Below are 17,837 nucleotides of genomic sequence, written 5' to 3'. Positions count from 1 at the left end.
TCGGACCAAGTGAAGGAAATAACTGGTGGCACACGGGTTGCTTCTTTATTTGGCTTGGCTTTCCGCTCTATGTGAACTCAAACTACTGGAAATGACCAGCAGGCTCAATTCAGATTTAGAACCTGGGGCTGGGTGGGTGGGGGGCTATGGATCTAGAATCAGGTACAGGGCTTCAGTGTCCCCATCTGGAAAATGGGATGTACAAACGCTCAGGTTTCAATATTTTGTGGGTTAGTGAGATAGCCCACCCTAACTTAGCTCATGCTCCCTACCCACCTTCCCAAACCACCACCAATACCACCACCGACTTGGGTCTGCCTAGAAAAGATGACAGCAAATACGATGCTCCCTAAACCTAATATCTCAGCTCAGTGAGTATATTTGTGTTTTGCCAGGAGCCATCTACTATCTTTTCCCAAGTATGTTTCTGACCCTTGATCAGATTCAGAAACATTTAAATGAGTAATCACAGTATTTTACAAATGAGAATGTCCTCCAGGAGCCTCCAGATAGTAGCTTTCAACCCTAGCTGAACACTGCAATTATCTGGGGAATTTTTATGTTGATTCCTGAGTTCCACCCTTTAGGAGGTCTCTTGGTAATTGATCCGGGGTGTGTGACCTAGGCATCTGATTTTATTATTTATTTATTTTTAATGCTCTGAGTGGTTGGTGAGAACCACTGCTCTCACTCTGTGGTTCTGAAACTGGGCACTTCAGACCAGCAACCCGAGCATCTCCTGGAACCTGTTAATCATACCCATTCTCCTCCCCACCTCACACCTACTGACTCAGAAACCTCAGAGAGGAGCCCAGAGATCTGTGTTTTAATTTGTTCTAAGTTAAGATGTGCCCTAGAATTTGAGAACTATGGCAGCATATAATTTCTAACAGGAAGGTGGAGATTTTAAGAAAAGACTCTTCTGTAACCAGGGTCCAGTGATGACTGGCATGGCAACAGGGTGGGGTGGGGTGGCGGTGGGTGTTAGTTTCCAGCAGCCAATGGCCAAGGTCCCAGTGGAGTCATTATCAGTCCTCAGTCAAGCTAGCATTACTTTCTGCTGGATTCTCAGGGTAGCTTTTAACTACACTCACCAACTTCGCTCATTTCCCTCCCCAGTTTGTCCTCCATGCTGTGGCAGAGGAATCTTCCAAATGCAGAAGTGAGAGTCCTGTCTCCTATTTTCCACTCAAGGGGACTCAGAGGAAACAGCCTTGGGCTCTGCCCCAGGCTGCAGTGGGGATCTCAGAGGCCAGGCAGCTGATAGGGAGGAATGAAGACGTGGGAGTGAAGTGGCCTAAACTGACATGGAATGTTGTGTGTCCACTTACAGGCACTCACGCCACACTTAGTAAATAACATCCTCGAACCGGATGGCCACGAACTGGAACAAGGCAGCCAGTGGGAGATTCAAAGGTCTAGGGGGTGGAGGGTGGGAGTCACAGGATAAAGAATGAATACATCCAGAATTCTTACCCTGAGACTCCGTGATCAGAGCAGGCGGTTGGGGTACTGGTTCCTCTTTCCCTCTCTGTGCCATCAGGATGAATTGGTAACATCTACAAACAACCCCATAATATCTACTGTGTGGATGGCCCAGAGGAGAGAATCGCGTCCCTCAAGAAGCTTAAAATTTTAAATGAGACAAAACCCACATAGGAACCATGCATCATGTTTGCGTTTCCACAGGGAAAGACTTTAGCGGAGGCAGAGCTCTGACAGCTGTTTTTACACGGTAGGCCCACAGTCAGGCCTTGAGGGTTTAGAGCAGCCTAATTCTGCCACCTGGACCTTTCTAGGCTAAGTGAAAGAGATAACATCTCATCCTTAGAAGCATTTGCTGTGTTCCAGGGTCTCTACCACATTGAAACATATACATTACCGTGTGCAAAACAGATAACTAGCGGGAAGTTGCTGTATAACACAGGAAGATAAACCCTTACTCTGTGTCAACCTTGACAATCAAGAAGGGACATATGTATACTTATAGCTGATTCATCTTGTTCTATGGCAGAAACCAACACAACATTGTAAAGCAATTATCCTCCAATTAAAAAAATGAAGGCAAGATCACTGGATCCTCACAGCCGCCCAGTGAAACAGGTATATTATTCTTGAGAAAACAGTAAAACAGAAAGAGCTGAAAGAATTTGCTCATAGTCCTACCCCTGTGACAGAGCTGGTCTGGAACCAGGCCTGAAGGACTCCATGCTCTAACCACTACCCCGTCCTTCACCATGACAGCCCTTGTAAGATTTCACACATTTAAAACTGAGGCACTGACCAGAGTCGGTCTGAATTAGATTTTAGTTGACTCAGATCCAGGGCAACCTGAGAGTTATGATGGTTCTCCAGTGCCAACCACTTTATAGCTCAGTCTTCCCCAGTCTCCATATTATTTACTCAGAGTCTATTTGCATTTGCGGAGGAAGCTGCTAGTGGAGAAGCTGGCAGGAACCTTAATGAAGCCAGGTGGGACCCATTGAAATGGGAATGTGTTGAACTAAGTTATGAAGAAATGAAGCCAGCTGTCAGCAGGCTTAATGAAAGGTTAACAGGAATCCTGCAACAGGTGGCTGGGGAGACTCTGTCTCTCTGAAGAAAACAAAAAGTTGAGAAGTGGGTTCCCTGCCTGGAGGCAAGAGCAGAAGGAGGAAGCCACTTGTAACCGAAAGGCTGGGTCTGAGATAGAGTTTCATTTAGATTTGTAAACATGTTAGTCTCAAGGAAAACAAAAAAAGAAATAAAGAACTGTAAGTTCTCGGCTCTCTGAGCATCAAAGGCCAGCAAAGGGAAGTGTTCCTGAATATGAGGAAACTAACGCTGCTGTGCAGTGTCCTGGGGCGCCTTGGAGATGGCTGCTCCCAAAACAGAAGGGGGGTTCGCTATCTAATTGTGCTGTTAAAGCGCACTTCTGCAGTGGTAGCTTTATTCATGTTGCATAAATCATCGGGGAATGGGGAGGCAGGAAAAACCCTTCACATCCTTTGATTCAACTCCCATTTCTTAGTTGCTGAACCTGAGGCCCAGAGAGGAGGAACGGGTTACCAACTGGGCTATACAGAAAGCCAGTGCTAGAACAGAGGGCTAAACCACAAACCCTAGATTTATCTGTACATACTGCGTGCTGTGCTCACTCATGTCTGACTCTTGCAACCTCATGAACTGTAGCCCATCAGGCTCTTCTGTACGTGGGATTCTCCAGACAAGAATACTGGAGTGGGTTGCTACTCCCAATCTCCAAGGGATCCTCCTGACCCAGAAATCAAACTGTGTCTCCTGCATTAGCAGGCAGATTCTTTACCACTGGAGAGCCCCAGGTGATAGGATAAGAGTATCTATGGCCATATGATAATCTCAGAATTTTCTAATTCCACTTGGATTTGCTTGATTCTTTACTCTTTTGAAGTCACATTCTTTAAGATCTTATTGGGCCTGCAACTCACATTTCTTTCCCTTATGCTTGTCTTTCCCAGCACACACTTGACCCTGTTGGACTCCCTCCTGTTCCCAGAAAGAAGGAATCGGACACTGCAGTGCAAAGCTTGACTGCTGCTTTCTTAGAGCTGCCACATTAACTCGAGTGACCAATTTGTCCCAGTTTTAAGACTGAAAATTCTGGCACGCAAGAACCTTACCTCGGTGTCTGACAAACTGGGATGGTTGGTCAGCCCAGGTACATAACTAAATTGGAGATCAAAAGCAACACTCCTTCGAGTTCTTTAATATAGTGTCCCTGCACTTGGCTTTACTTCAGGCATTATTTTTTTTTTTCTGTGACTTTGCAATTGGACCCAAGGGGAATTTAATTTCGGAATGGTGGCTCAGACTGTAAAGAATATGCCTGCAAGGGAGGAGGTACTGTGTCGGGAAGATCCCCTGGAGGAGGGAATGGCTCCCCATTCCAGTGTTCTTGCCTGGAGAATTCCATGGACAGAGGAGCCTGGCAGGCTATAATCCATGGTGTCTCAAAGAGTTGGACATGACTGAGTGACTAACACTTTCACTTCCAGCATTAGAATAGACTACTAAATCTATATTCTAGACCTTTGTTCTGCAAAATGTGGGCCTCAGACAGGTGTTGTCATCACCTGGAAGCTTGTTAGGAATGCAGAATATCAGTGGCACCCCAGACCTTCAGAATCTGCATTTAAACAAGACCTCTGTGGGATTCATATGCACATTAAAGATCAAGAAGTACTTGTCTAAAGCACTGATCTTCAAATGTGTCTGTACAGTGGAACCTTGTGGGGAACTTAAAAAAATCCTGAAGCTGGATTCCCCTCTGCTCTCCTGGTTTAATTGCCATGTGGGAGACCTGGGCTTCAGGAGTTTTGAAAGCATCTCAGGTAATTCTACTATACAGCCATGTTTGCAAAGCACTGGTCTACAGGGAGGGCAGCTTTGCACCAGAAAGCAATGTTGCTAATTAATCAGGATAACTCTTGGCCTAAGTTACAAGTTTATGTGGGTCTAGTACCCCCATGTGAGTTTGCTCCAAGAAAAGATCAATAAAATTTCTCAAGAAGATCTGCAGCGACAAGATAATGACCTCAATGTCCTAATTACTGTGGACAAGGCCCATTAAAGTAATTAAAAACCAAGATATGATATTTGGCCTGTGGAAAGTGATAATGAGAAAACAGCAAAGATAAACAGAGAAGGAATGTCTAGAATGGCAAGGTGATGCTGTAAGTCTGTTAAGAGATATCAGGGGGATAATGAGAAGGCAGTAAGATGTCAAGGGAAACATGGAGAACGGGTTCAGTAGAAAACTTTGTGTAGAAGAAGCAACTTGGTCAAAGGCAACCCTGTGCCCTTTGGCACCAAATTGTAATAGGAGTCCCTGTGTATGTGTGAATTTGGTGACAGGAGTACAACCACCGAGCACACACCTTTGTAGAAGGCCACTGCTAGTTACAGGGAATGGACATCTTAGCAGTGACATCAGGTCACAAGAAACAGTTAATGGTTTTAGTGCTTTTCTAAGTATATGAAGATGCAAGAATCCAAGTTCATAAAAATTTGCCCCTGAAAATATCTAATTATCAGAAGGCCTGTTCTGCCCTTTTCACCAGAGAAGAGTGCCTCATTCCTGATCTCTACCCTGAGCTTCTTTGGATATGTTAAAGATCAGCAGCTGGAGGGGCAGTTACTCAATCCTTTTTGAGCCAGATGGGGAGTGGCATTCTTTAGTTGACAATGAGATGTCAGAGTCTTTGTGACTTTCCTTGACTCTTCCCTCTTGATCCCAAGATGGCTGCCACAGCTCTAAAATATCCTTCCACAAAAGCATCCCAAGCAGGAAGGAAGAGGTAGATGGGAAATGGGACTTTCCCCCTGATATGATACTTACCTTTTATCAATATGGGAACTATTTCCTAGAATCAACCAGAGAACTTCCCCATGTATTTCACTGCCCATACATTTCACTGGGTCACAGACCCATTCTTTACCAAGGGGGACTGAAAGCTGTCTGGGACCAATTTACACCAATTATTACAGGCTGTGCACACTGCCATTCAGGCAAAACTTAGGATCAGTCTGCATGGAAAAACTGGGAATAGTTGTTCGGTAACACTGAAGAAGCTGAAGTTGAACGGTTCTATGAACACCTACAAGAACTTTTAGAACTAACACCCCCAAAAAGATGTCCTTTTCTTTATATGGGACTGGAATGCAAAAATAGGAAGTCAAGAAACACCTGGAGTAACAGGCAAATTTCGCCTTGGAGTACCGAATGAAGCAGGGCAAAGGCTAATACAGTTTTGCTGAGAGAACTCACTGGTCATAGCAAACACCCTCTTCCAACAACACAAGAGAAGACTCTACACATGGACATATCAGATGGTCAGCACCAAAATCAGATTGATTATATTCTTTGCAGCCAAAGATGGAGAAGCTCTATACAGTCAGCAAAAATAAGACTGGGAGCTGACTGTGGCTCAGATCATGAACTCCTTAATGCCAAATTCAGACTTAAATTAAAGAAAGTAGGGAAAACCACTAGACCTTTCAGGTATGACCTAAATCAAATCCCTTACAATTATACAGTGGAAGTAAGAAATAGATTTAAGGGACTATTCTGATAGACAGAATGCCTGATGAACTATGGTCGGAGGTTCGTGACATTGTATAGGAGATAGGGATCAAGACCATCCCCATGGGAGACAAATGCAGAAAATCAACATGACTGTCTGAGGAGGCCTTAAAAATAGCTGTGAAAAGAAGAGAAGCGAAAAGCAAAAGAGAAAAGGAGAGATATTCCCGTTTGAATGCAGAGTTCCAAAGAATAGCAAGGAGAGATGAGAAAGCCTTCCTCAGTGATCAGTGCAAGGAAATACAGGAAAACAACAGAATGGGAAAGACTAGAGATCTCTTCAAGAAAATTAAAGATACCAAGGGCACATTTCATGCAAAGATGGACACAATAAAGGACAGAAATGGTATGGACCTAACAGAAGCAGAAGGTATTAAGAAGAGGTGGCGAGAATACACGGAAGAACTGTATAAAAAAGATCTTCCAAATAAAATAATCACGATGGTTTGATCACTCACCTAGAGCCAGACATCCTGGAATGTGAAGTCAAGTGGGCCTTAGAAAGCATCACTATAAACAATGCTAGTGGAGGTAATGGAATTCCAGTTGAGCTATTTCAAATCCTGAAAGATGATGCTGTGAAAGTGCTGCACTCAATATGCCAGCAAATTTGGAAAACTCAGCAGTGGCCACAGGACTGGAAAATGTCAGTTTTTATTCCAATCCTAAAGAAAGGCAATGCAAAAGAATGCTCAAACTCAATGCACAATTGCTCTCATCTCACATGCTAGTAAAATAATGCTCAAATTTCTCCAAGCCAGGCTTCAGCAATACATGAACCGTGAACTTCCAGATGTTCAAGCTGGTTTTAGAAAAGGCAGAGGAACCAGAGATCAAATTACCAACATCCGCTGGATCATGGAAAAAGCAAGAGAGTTCCAGAAAACTATCTATTTCTGCTTTATTGACTATGCCAAAGCCTTTGACTGTGTGGATCACAATAAACTGTGGAAAATTCTGAGAGAGATGGGAATACCAGACCACCTGATCTGCCTCTTGAGAAACATATGCAGGTCAGGAAGCAACAGTTAGAACTGGACATGGAACAATAGACTGGTTCCAAATAGGAAAAGGAGTATGTCAAGGCTGTACATTGTCACCCTGCTTATTTAACTTCTATGCAGAGTACATCATGAGAAACGCTGGACTGGAAGAAACACAAGCTGGAATCAAGATTGCCGGGAGAAATATCAATAACCTCAGATATGCAGATGGCACCACCCTTATGGTAAAAAGTGAAGAGGAACTAAAAAGCCTCTTGATGAAAGTGAAAGAGGAGAGTGAAAAATTTGGCTTAAAGCTCAACATAAGAAAACTAAGATCATGACATCTGGTCCCATCACTTCATGGGAAATAGATGGGGAAATAGTGGAAACAGTGTCAGACTTTATTTTTTGGGCTCCAAAATCACTGCAGATGGTGACTGCAGCCATGAAAATTAAAAGACGCTTACTCCTTGGAAGAAAAGTTATGACCAACCTAGATAGCATATTGAAAAGCAGAGACATTACTTTGCCAACAAAGGCCCATCTAGTCAAGGCTATGGTTTTTCCAGTAGTCATGTATGGATGTGAGAGTTGGACTGTGAAGAAAGCTGAGTGCTGAAGAATTGATGCTTTTGAACTGTGGTGTTGGAGAAGACTCTTGAGAGTCCCTTGGGCTGCAAGGAGATCCAACCAGTCCATCCTAAAGGAGATCAGTCTAGGGGTTCACTGGAAGGACTGATGCTGAAGCTGAAACTCCAATACATTGGCCACCTCTTGCCAAGAGTTGACTGATTGGAAAAGACCCTGACATTGGGAGGGATTGAGGGAGAAGGGGATGACAGAGGATGAGATGGCTGAATGGCATCACCGACTCAATGAATATGAGTTTGGGTAAACTCCGGGAGTTGGTGATGGACAGGGAGGCCTGGCGTGCTGCGATTCATGGGGTTGCAAAGAGTCGGACAAAACTGAGTGACTGAACTGAACTGAAACATTCTTGATTTCAAGCATATTCGTTCATCTAACAAAAGTGTGCTGGATGACTCCTGTGTGCCGAGGGTCCTATTGGGTGCTGGGGTCTAAGAATGAACTAGAGAGACCTGTTCCTCATTCCCATATCCTTATAGTCTCTAAAGCCATTTCTGTCTTTATTAGGCTAAGCACAAAATATAGAAACTTGAATCACTTCTAATGTACCTGAGAGGTAAAAAGAAGGAAGAGAGAAAAAAGAATGAGAGTTTGGAATTCTTCCTGCGCACTTCCTTGCAGCTGTGACTTTGATGCCAGTGTCTGGAGTCAATAGAGAGGTCTATTGTTTATGGCCACCCATCTATCTGTCTGGCATGGATGGGTAGAAAGAAGCAATGGCTATTGAGATATGTCCTCTGCTTTAGGTCAGGTCCCCTCCACCCACTAATGCCCTGTGGCACCTGCTGCAGCAGGAGCACAACAAGAGAGATGCGGGAGGTGACTAACCAGCCAAGAGGTTGGGGGGCAGGTTAAGGGGCTCATGGCCTGGTAACCACCTAACTCAGAAAGGGACCACATGACAGTCACATTCAACAGGCCAGATAGCACCAGGAACAGCTGGATAAGAACTTTCACACTTCTCTAAAAGGAGGAACAATCCTGCAGAAAGAGTAACTGAGAATGATGCTGGGAACTTGCTGCATGACTTGTGTTAACCAGGTAAAATGTTTCAGGGGATGAGGCCCGAACTGTTCGCATATACAGATATGCACCTGGAAGTAGGCTTGTTTCTAAGAATATCACCTGTGAAAAATTACTGCATCACTTAGTAAATACTGATGAGCACTCTTCTACATTGGGCACAGGCTTAGTTCCTGAGGACACAACACTCAGCAGGACAGAGAAGTCTGTATGGAGCTTTTGTTCCAACAGGATAGGCCAGCAATGAAGAAGTCACCCAAATGAGGGGCATTGTCTTTGAAGGCTGTACTTGGTGCCGCAAAGGAGATGCACTGAAAGAAGGTGGGGAGCCCCCTTTGAGGACAGGTGTGCAGGAAGGTGTGGCAGAGAGAAACAGGGCGCCTCCCGCGCCTGGCCTCCCCTTACACGGTGCTCAGGATGCTTGCTCCCCACCAGCGGTCCTCAGAATACCCCGGTGGCATCGTGGTGCGTGTGTGAGCTGAGAACTGAAGGATGACAAGGAACGGCCTGTGAAGATCTGGGAGAGGCTCTCTCAGCTGCGGCAACAGTTAATGACAAGGCCCTGAGGCTGGGAAAATGGGCGACGCTCAGGCATCAGCATCGAGGCCAGCATGGTGGCAGCACAGGAGCAAACTGTGCGGACAATGGTGGGGGCGTGGGAGGCGGGAGGAGAGCTGGCATCCGCTGCACTGATGCAGGCGACGGATGCAGGACCCATCCACTGGACAGGCCCTGCGCAAGCCGTGCTAGGAGGTCCGAGAGGCAGGGGGAAGAGTTTTGACTTCATCTCCTGGCTTGAAGACATTCACAAACTGTGAATATACCGTGACTCATGGCTAATGCCATAAATTAAGCCTGTTCTCCAGTAGTGCTTGTCCCTAATAGGACTCTGAGCTTCCCAGGTGTTCAAGTGGTAAAGAATACACCTGCCAATGCAGGAGACGCAGGAAGGAGATGCAGATTCAATCCCTGGGTCAGGAAGATTTCCTGGAAGAGGAAATGGTTGCCCACTCTGGTATTCTTGCCTGGGAGATCCCATGGATAGAGGAGCCTGGCAGGCTACAGTCCACAGGGTCACAGAGAGTTGGACAGGACTGACCATGTGCCCACACATACAATATGACTACACTAAGGGCTTTCCTTGTGGCTCAGCTGGTAAAGAATCTGCCTGCAATGCGGGAGACCTGGGTTCTATCCCTACATTGGGCAGATCCCCTGGAGAAGGGAAAGGCTATCCACCCACTCCAGTATGCTGGCCTGGAGAATTCCATGGACAGTTGATGCAGTCACAAAGAGTTAGACATGACTGAGCAACTTTCACAGTCACACACTAAAGATGTAGAAATGGATACACCAGAAATTTTTGGTCCTTACATGAAAACATCTACAAACAGAAGCAGACAGCTTCTTCTGCTTTATTGATTATGCCAAAGCCTTTGACTGTGTAGATCACGACAAACTATGGAAAATTCTTCCAGAGATGGGAATACCAGACCACCTTACCTGCCTCCTGAGAAATCTGTATGCAGGTCAAGAAGCAACAGTTAGAACTGGACATGGAGCTACAGACTGGTTCCAAATTGGGAAAGGAATATGTCAAGGCTGTATATTGTTATCCTGCTTATTTAACTCATATGCAGAGTACATGATATGAAATGCTGGGCTGGATGAAGCACAAGCTGCAATCAAGATTGCTGGGAAAAATATCAATAACCTCAGATATGCAGATGATACCACTCTAATGACAAAAACTGAAGAGGAACTAAAGAGTGTCTTGATGAAAGTGAAAGAGGAGATTGAAAAACCGACTTATAACTGAACAATCAAAAAACTAAGATTAGGGCATCTGGTCCCATCACTTCAAGGCAAATAGATGGGGAAAAAGTGGAAACAGTGGCAGGTTTTATTTTCTTGGGCTCCAAAATCATGGCAGATGGTGACTGCAGCCTTGAAATTAAAAGATGCTTGCTCCTTGGAAGAACAGCTATGACAAACCTAGATAGTGTATAAAAAAGCAGAGACAACACTTTACTGACAAAGGTTCATGTGATCAAAGCTATCATTTTTCCAGTAGTCTTGTATGGATGTGAGAGTGGGACCATAAAGAAAGCTGAGCTCTGAAGAATTGTTTTTTTAATATGTAGTGCTGGAGATCAAACCAGTCAGTCCTAAAGGAAATCAACCCTGAATATTCACTGAAAGGTCCAGTACTGACCCTGAAGATCCAATACTTTGGCCACCTGATGCGAAGAACTGTCTCACTGGAAAAGACTGTGACTCTTCTAAAGACTGAGGGCAGTAGGAGAAGGGGCACCAGAGGATGAGACGGTTGGATGGGATCATCGATTCAACGCACAGGAGTTTGGAAGGTAGTGAAGGACAGGGAAGCCTGGAGCGCTGCAGTCCATGGGGTTGCAAAGAGACATGACTTGGCGACTGAACAACAGCAATACAACGTAGTGTATGTTACATTAGTATATTTTATATGTTACAAAATTGCCACTGCTATTTACATAAGGCTAGTTACCATTTGTCAACATACAAAATTTTGGCAATACTATTGACTCTATTTCCTATGCTCTACTTTACACCTCCCCAGAATTATTTATTTTGTAACATAAAGTCTGTGCTTTTTATTCACCCTTACCAATTTCACTCATCCTCCCCCAAAGTGAAGTCGCTCAGTCGTGTCTGACTCTTTGTGATCCCATGGACAGTAGCCTACCAAGCTCCGCGGTCCATGGGATTTTCCAGGCAAGAATACTAGAGTGGGCTGCTATTTCCTTCTCCAGGGGATCTTCCCAACCCAGGGATCGAACTTGGGTCTCCTGCATTGCAGACAGACGATTTACCGTCTCAGCCACTAAGGAAGCCCAAAACATCCTCCCCCAACTTCCCCACTAACAACCACTAATTTTTTGCTGTGTCTATGGGTCTGTTCTGTTTGATCATTTGTTTTGTTTGAGCCTATATATAAGTTAAATCATATGATATTGTCTTTTATGTCTGACTTATTTCACTTGGCAGAGTATCCTCTAGGTCCATAAATATTATCACAAATAAGATTTAATTCTTTTTTATAGCTGAATAATATTTCATTGTATATATACCATGTATTCTTTTTTTATTTTATTTATTTTTTTTTTAGTTTTTTATTTTTTAAATTTAAAAATCTTTAATTCTTACATGCGTTCACAAACATGAACCCCCCTCCCACCTCCCTCCCCATAACATCTCTCTGGGTCATCCCCATGCACCAGCCCCAATATATATACCATGTATTCTTTATCCATTCATCTATAGATGGGTACTTAAGTTACCTTCATATCCTGAGTACTGTAAATAATTCTGCAGTCAATGTAGGGGTGCATATATCTTTTTGATTTCATATTCTATTTTCTTTGGAAAAATACCCAGAAGTAGAATTGTCAGATTATTTGGACCTTCTGTTTTTCTAAGACCCTCCATATGTTTTCCACAATGGTTATGCCGATTTACATATCTACCAACAGTGCACAAGGGAACCTTCTCTCCACATCCTTGCCAACACCTGCTATTTTTCGTCTTTTTCATAACAGCCATTCTGACACGTATGAGGTGATAGTTCATTGTGGTTTTAATTTGCATTTCCCTGATGATTAGTGACTAGTGGCCCCAGGACTAGAAAAGGTAAATTTTTATTCCAATCCCAAAGAAGGGCAATGCCATTGATTTTTCAAACTACCCCAAAATTGCACTCATCTCACATACTAGTAAAGTAATGCTCAAAATTCTCCAAGCCAGTCTTCAACAGTATGTGAACGATGAACTTCCAGATGTTCAAGCTGCATTTAGAAAAGGGAGGGGAACCAGAGATCAACTTTTCAACATCTGTTGGATCATAGAAAAAACAAGAAAACTCCAGAAAATCATCTACTTCTGCTTTATTGATTATGCCAAAGCCTTTGACTGTATGGATCGCAACAAACTGAAAAATTCTTCAAGAGATGGGAATACCAGACCACCTTACCTGCCTCCTGAGAAATCAGTATGCAGGTCAAGAAGCAACAGTTAGAACTTGACCTGGAACAACAGACTGGTTCCAAATTGGGAAAGGAATATGTCAAGGCTGTATACTGTCACCCTGTTTATTTAACTTATATGCAGAGTAAATGATGTGAAATGCTGGGCTGGTTGAAGCGCAAGCTAGAATCATCATTGCTGGGAGAAATATCAATAAGCTCAGATATGCAGATGACAACACCCTTATGGCAGAAAGTGAAGAAGAACCAAAGAACCTCTTGATGAAAGTGAAAGAGAAGAGTGAAACAGTTGGCTTAAAACTCAACATTCAAAAAACTAAGATCATGGCAACCAGTTCCATCACTTCATGGCAAATAGGGAAACAACGGAAACAGTGACAGGCTTTATTTTCTTGGGCTCCAAAATCATGACTGCAGCCATGAAATTAAAAGACACTTGCTCCTTGGAAGAAAAGCTATGACCCACCTAGCTGCTGCTGCTAAGTCGCTTCAGTCGTGTCTGAATCTGTGTGACCCCATAGATGGCAGCCCATCAGGCTCCCCCGTCCCTGGGATTCTCCAGGCAAGAGTACTGGAGTGGGTGCCATTGCCTTCTCCAGACCCAACTAGACAGCATATGAAACAGCTGAGACATCACTCTGCCAACAAAGGTCCATCTAGTCAAAGCTATGGTTCTCCTAGTAGTCACATATGGACGTGAGAATTGAACTATAAAGAAAGCTGAGTGCCAAAGAATTGATGCTTTCGCACTGTGGTGTTGGAAAAGACTCTTGAGAGTTCCTTGGACTGCAAGGAGATCAAACCAGTCAATCTTCAAAGAAATCATTCTGAATATTCACTGGAAGGACTGATGCTGAAGCTGAAACTCCAATACTTTGGCCACCTAATGCGAAGAACTGACTCATTGGGAAAGACCCTGATGCTGGGAAAGATTAAGGGCAGGAGGAGGAGATGACAGAGTATGAGATGGTTGGATGGCATCACCGACACAATGGACATGAGTTTGAGTAAACTCTGGGAGTCGGTGAGGGACAGGGAAGCCTCGCGTGCTGCAGTCCATGGGGTTGCCAAGAGTCAGACACGACTGATCTACTGAACAACAACAACAACAAAATGAATCAATTTTCCTGGGTATTCATTTTAGAGTCTATCCCTTTCTAGATATAAGTACTCTATCTAGATAAAAATAGGCTCTTTCTTTCAAAGCCTGTTTCTTCCTTCATATGACTCTCTCTTTTACATCATGAATAGTTTGCACACAGCCAATCGCGCTGTCCAATGGCTGGGCTGTGTGCTCATTCTCACCGCCTCCCGGTGAGAACACCAGATCAGGAGTTAAGTGAGCTGGAATTGGGAGTCCTCTGCTACCAGCTGCGAGGTCAGGAGTAGGTACTGCCCAATCTGGACTCCCCCTTCCTGCTATGTCCAATGAAGCTGTCTCGAATCCACTGTCTCTAAAGCCTGTGCCATCTCTCTAAGCCTGGGAACAGCTTTCTCATCTTCTCTGCACTTGGTCTATGAAAGGGGCACATCCTTGGGGTTGGAGAGACCCCTGCCTACTTTCCCTCCTGTGTGTCTTGCTCCAGAACATTCAAAACAGAAAATTATGCCGCACTGAGAAATTGGCACTCATAGAACTTTCCAAACCTCTCCCAGATCAAGTGAAGTTAACTCTGGATATTTAAACTTTCCAGCCTATACCAAATCCCTCCAGCTATGCGGACAACTTCTCCGTGAAATAAAAAAGCTGCTGCTGCTGCTGCTAAGTCGCTTCAGTCCTGTCCAACTCTGTGCGACCCCATCAACGGCAGCCCAATAGTCACAAAAGATAAGTCACAAAAGATAATCCTAAGCATCTCCCGAAGGACCTTCCCTCATCCTGATAGAGCCAAACAATTAGCCCAGGCTGGCAAATGATCAGCAAAAACTCCAAGGAAGAAGAGACAGCATTCAAGTGTCAGCTCAGAGATTTTAGCCTGTTGCTCTGCAAGTTCCATGTCTTAGCCCACAACTTTGTTTTTCTTTAAGTTTGAGCCAACTAATATATAAATGAGAACATTTTACATAAAAATTCAGATATAATATTTCTCTCAGAAAAATCTGAAGATCTGCCTGTGCTCAGTCTCCACCGCCTTGCTGACATATAATACCACCGCTTCTTTACCCTTTTCCCACTGTTTCCCCACATGTCACCAAGGGAGACCGTGCTTCATCATGCTTGTACAGCCTTTCTGTTGTTGTTTTAAAGCAGAAGAAAATTTGTGTCAACACTGGTAAAGCCAGATATACATCAAATGGACTGATCAAGAAAAATGGAAAATGGTGTTTTTCTAAGAGGAAGAAGAGCATTGCTTCTTGTGTAAGCAAATGTGAACCCACATGAGTCTTTTATCTGCCTTCCCCTGTGGACATTTAAGTTTGAGAGAATTTGGGAAGCCTCGGGTATGGGCTTCCCTGGTGGCTCAGAATCCCCCCGAAATGCAGGACACCCAGGTTCAATCCCTGCATTGGGAAGAGTCCCTGGAGAAGGGAATGGCTATTCACTTCTATATTCTTGCCTAGAGAATTCTATGGACAGAGGAGCCTGGTGGGCTACACTCCATGGGGTCACAAAGAATCAGACGTGATAGAAGTGACTTCGCATATAGAATATGAAAAGACAATACTGACACCTAGTGGTCCATTAACCAGCTCCCACTCAGTGCCCTAAATTCCTGAGGAGGGCTGTCCACTCAGACTCAGATAGAACTGTCTTCAGGTTCTAGAAACACAGGAAAGAAAAGACCACCAGTAGCTAATGACAATAAAGCAAACAAATAAAAATAGCATGTACTGTTTTGTTTTCTAAACATTTCTGATGGGGATCTGGCTAAATCTTGGTTTGGCTCAATTATCCAATAATGTATTTCTCTTACAAAACAGAGAAAATTATGCTTTTGAAAATGCAAGACTTCTTCCCCAAGAGGTAAAAGCTCAAAAACCCTGAAATCTTCCATAATTATTTATTTTATTTATTAATTAGCCCTCTAGGCACTGAAAAGTAAATAATAAATACCCAAGATTATGCATGCTTTTGAACTGCGGTGTTGGAGAAGACTCTGGAGGGTCCCTTGGACTGCAAGGAGATACAACCAGCCCATTCTGAAGGAGATCAGCCCTGGGATTTCTTCAGAAGGAATGATGATAAAGCTGAAACTCCAGTACTTTGGCCACCTCATGCGAAGAGTTAACTCATTGGAAGAAACTCTGATGCTGGGAGGGACTGGGGGCAGGAGGAGAAGGGGACGACAGAGGATGAGATGGCTGGATGGCATAACTGACTCGATGGACATGGACGTGAGTCTGGGTGAACTCTGGGAGTTGGTGATGGACGGGGAGGCCTGGCGTGCTGCGATTCATGGGGTTGCAAAGAGTCGGACACGACTGAGCGACTGAACTGAACTGAACTGAACTGAAGATTATGCATGTGTGCCGGTCGCTCAATTGTGTCAGATTCTATGTGACCCTGTGGATTGTAGCCTGACAGGCTCCTCTGCCCAAGGGATTTTCCATGCCAAGAATATTGGAGTATTCCACGGACAGAGGAGCCTGGCAGACTATTGTCCATGAGGTCACAAAAGAGTCAGACATAATTTAGTGACTAAATAACAACAGCCTGTTTTTATATCCTAAAGACAGAAAATCTCTGGAGTAGTGCTATGGTTTAAACTGTGTTCCCCAAAGAGATATATTAAAGTCCTAACTGTTTAGTACCTGTGAATGTGAATTTATTTGTAAATAGTCTTTGTGGATATAGTCAAGTTAAAATGAGATCACACAGTAGGTGGAATCTAATCTGCCTTTTATACAAGAAAACAGGGACACTAGGAAGAGAACCTGTGTGAAGACAGAGGACACCTATGGAAGGACAGCCTAGGGAGCATGGAAGCAGGGATTTGAGTACTGCATCCACAGACCAGGGAACCCCAGGGACTGCCAACCTTCCCAGGAAGCCTGGAGAGGAGAAAGGAAAGGAGGCGCGCTCACGGAGAATCGACACCACCAAGTCCCTCTTTTCAGCTAGTAGCCTCCAGAACTGTGGGAGAATAAATTTTCACTGTTGCAAACCACTCAGTTTGTGGTACTTTCTTACTGTTAGATGTTCCAGAAAACTAACACAAGTAACAACGCGTACAAATGGAACAAAAGAATAAATCACTTAACTAGGTACTAATAAGAATTGTTTAATGAAATAAAATAAACTGGAAAAGTACAGATGGGCAGGATATACCATATTCCAGAAAGCCTGAAAGAGCTGATGGACACCAGCGACTGCCATGGTTAAAGAATTAAACTTCAAGAAGCAAAAAAAAAATATGTTTCAAACCTGGAGGCAGAAAAAACTCAGAGGCTCGATAATTTCTGACCCTTTTTCTTGAACAATAAAATGAAAAATTGTTTCTGATGAAATGATGAAATCAAGCCAATCAAGGCAGAAATCAAAATAGATCTCAGCTATGCAGAAGAAGCTCAGATAAAACAACGTGGGGTGAGTACTGAACCAATTTAAATATAGTACTAATAAAATTAACACTGGGAATTAGGGTTGGGAAATATAAATCTTCATAGAAATTTTATAAATCTTAGTGAAATATTTTAAATATTATAAATTGTATTGAAAAGCAACTAATTATGTTTTGAGAGAAGGACTCGAGTCAATGAATACTGGATATAATTCAAATATGAGATTAAAAAATAATGAATCTAAACTGTTTAATGTTTCACCTCATTTTCTTTTTTTTTTTTACATTCAACAATTTTTAACAAATAATGATCAAGTTTTAGACATTGCGTTTGACACTAGGAAGCCTTTATGACTAAGACACAGTCCCTGACTTTCAAGGTTTATATTTTGACAAAAATAATAAATCTGATGTTTGAACTTTATTAGATTTTTATATTGGCATCCTCATGGTTATCAGGGCTTGCCAGGTGACTCAGTGGTAAAGAATACACCTGCTAGTGCAGGAGACTTGGGAGATGCAGGTTCAGTTCCTGGGTCAGAAAAATCCCTTGGAG

The 17,837-nt window shown here is 43.5% G+C and overlaps 1 protein-coding gene across 7 annotated transcripts in view; it reads left to right on the top strand.

The window, feature by feature from the left end:
* The window catches only part of LOC138440454 (T-cell immunoglobulin and mucin domain-containing protein 4-like), a 33,146-nt gene extending 29,395 nt beyond the window's left edge, over nt 1-3,751 (top strand). For 6 of the 7 annotated variants that reach the window (XR_011257034.1, XR_011257036.1, XM_069590001.1 and 3 more), the window contains one exon: nt 3,477-3,751. Coding sequence is in view for 2 of the 7 variants with exons in the window: in XM_069590001.1 (XP_069446102.1) it covers nt 3,477-3,487 (11 nt within the window). In the remaining 5 variants the exon portion in view is untranslated. Of the gene's footprint in view, nt 1-2,014; nt 2,104-3,476 lie in introns of all 7 variants that reach the window. The other variant, XR_011257035.1, reaches the window with a different exon arrangement.
* The last annotated feature ends 14,086 nt before the right edge of the window (nt 3,752-17,837 follow it).

The sequence above is a fragment of the Ovis canadensis genome, chromosome 5 (assembly GCF_042477335.2).
Source record: "Ovis canadensis isolate MfBH-ARS-UI-01 breed Bighorn chromosome 5, ARS-UI_OviCan_v2, whole genome shotgun sequence".
NCBI classification, from domain to species: Eukaryota; Metazoa; Chordata; class Mammalia; order Artiodactyla; family Bovidae; genus Ovis; species Ovis canadensis.
Note: the sequence above shows the minus strand (reverse complement) of the source record. Positions and strands in the feature narration are given on the sequence as shown.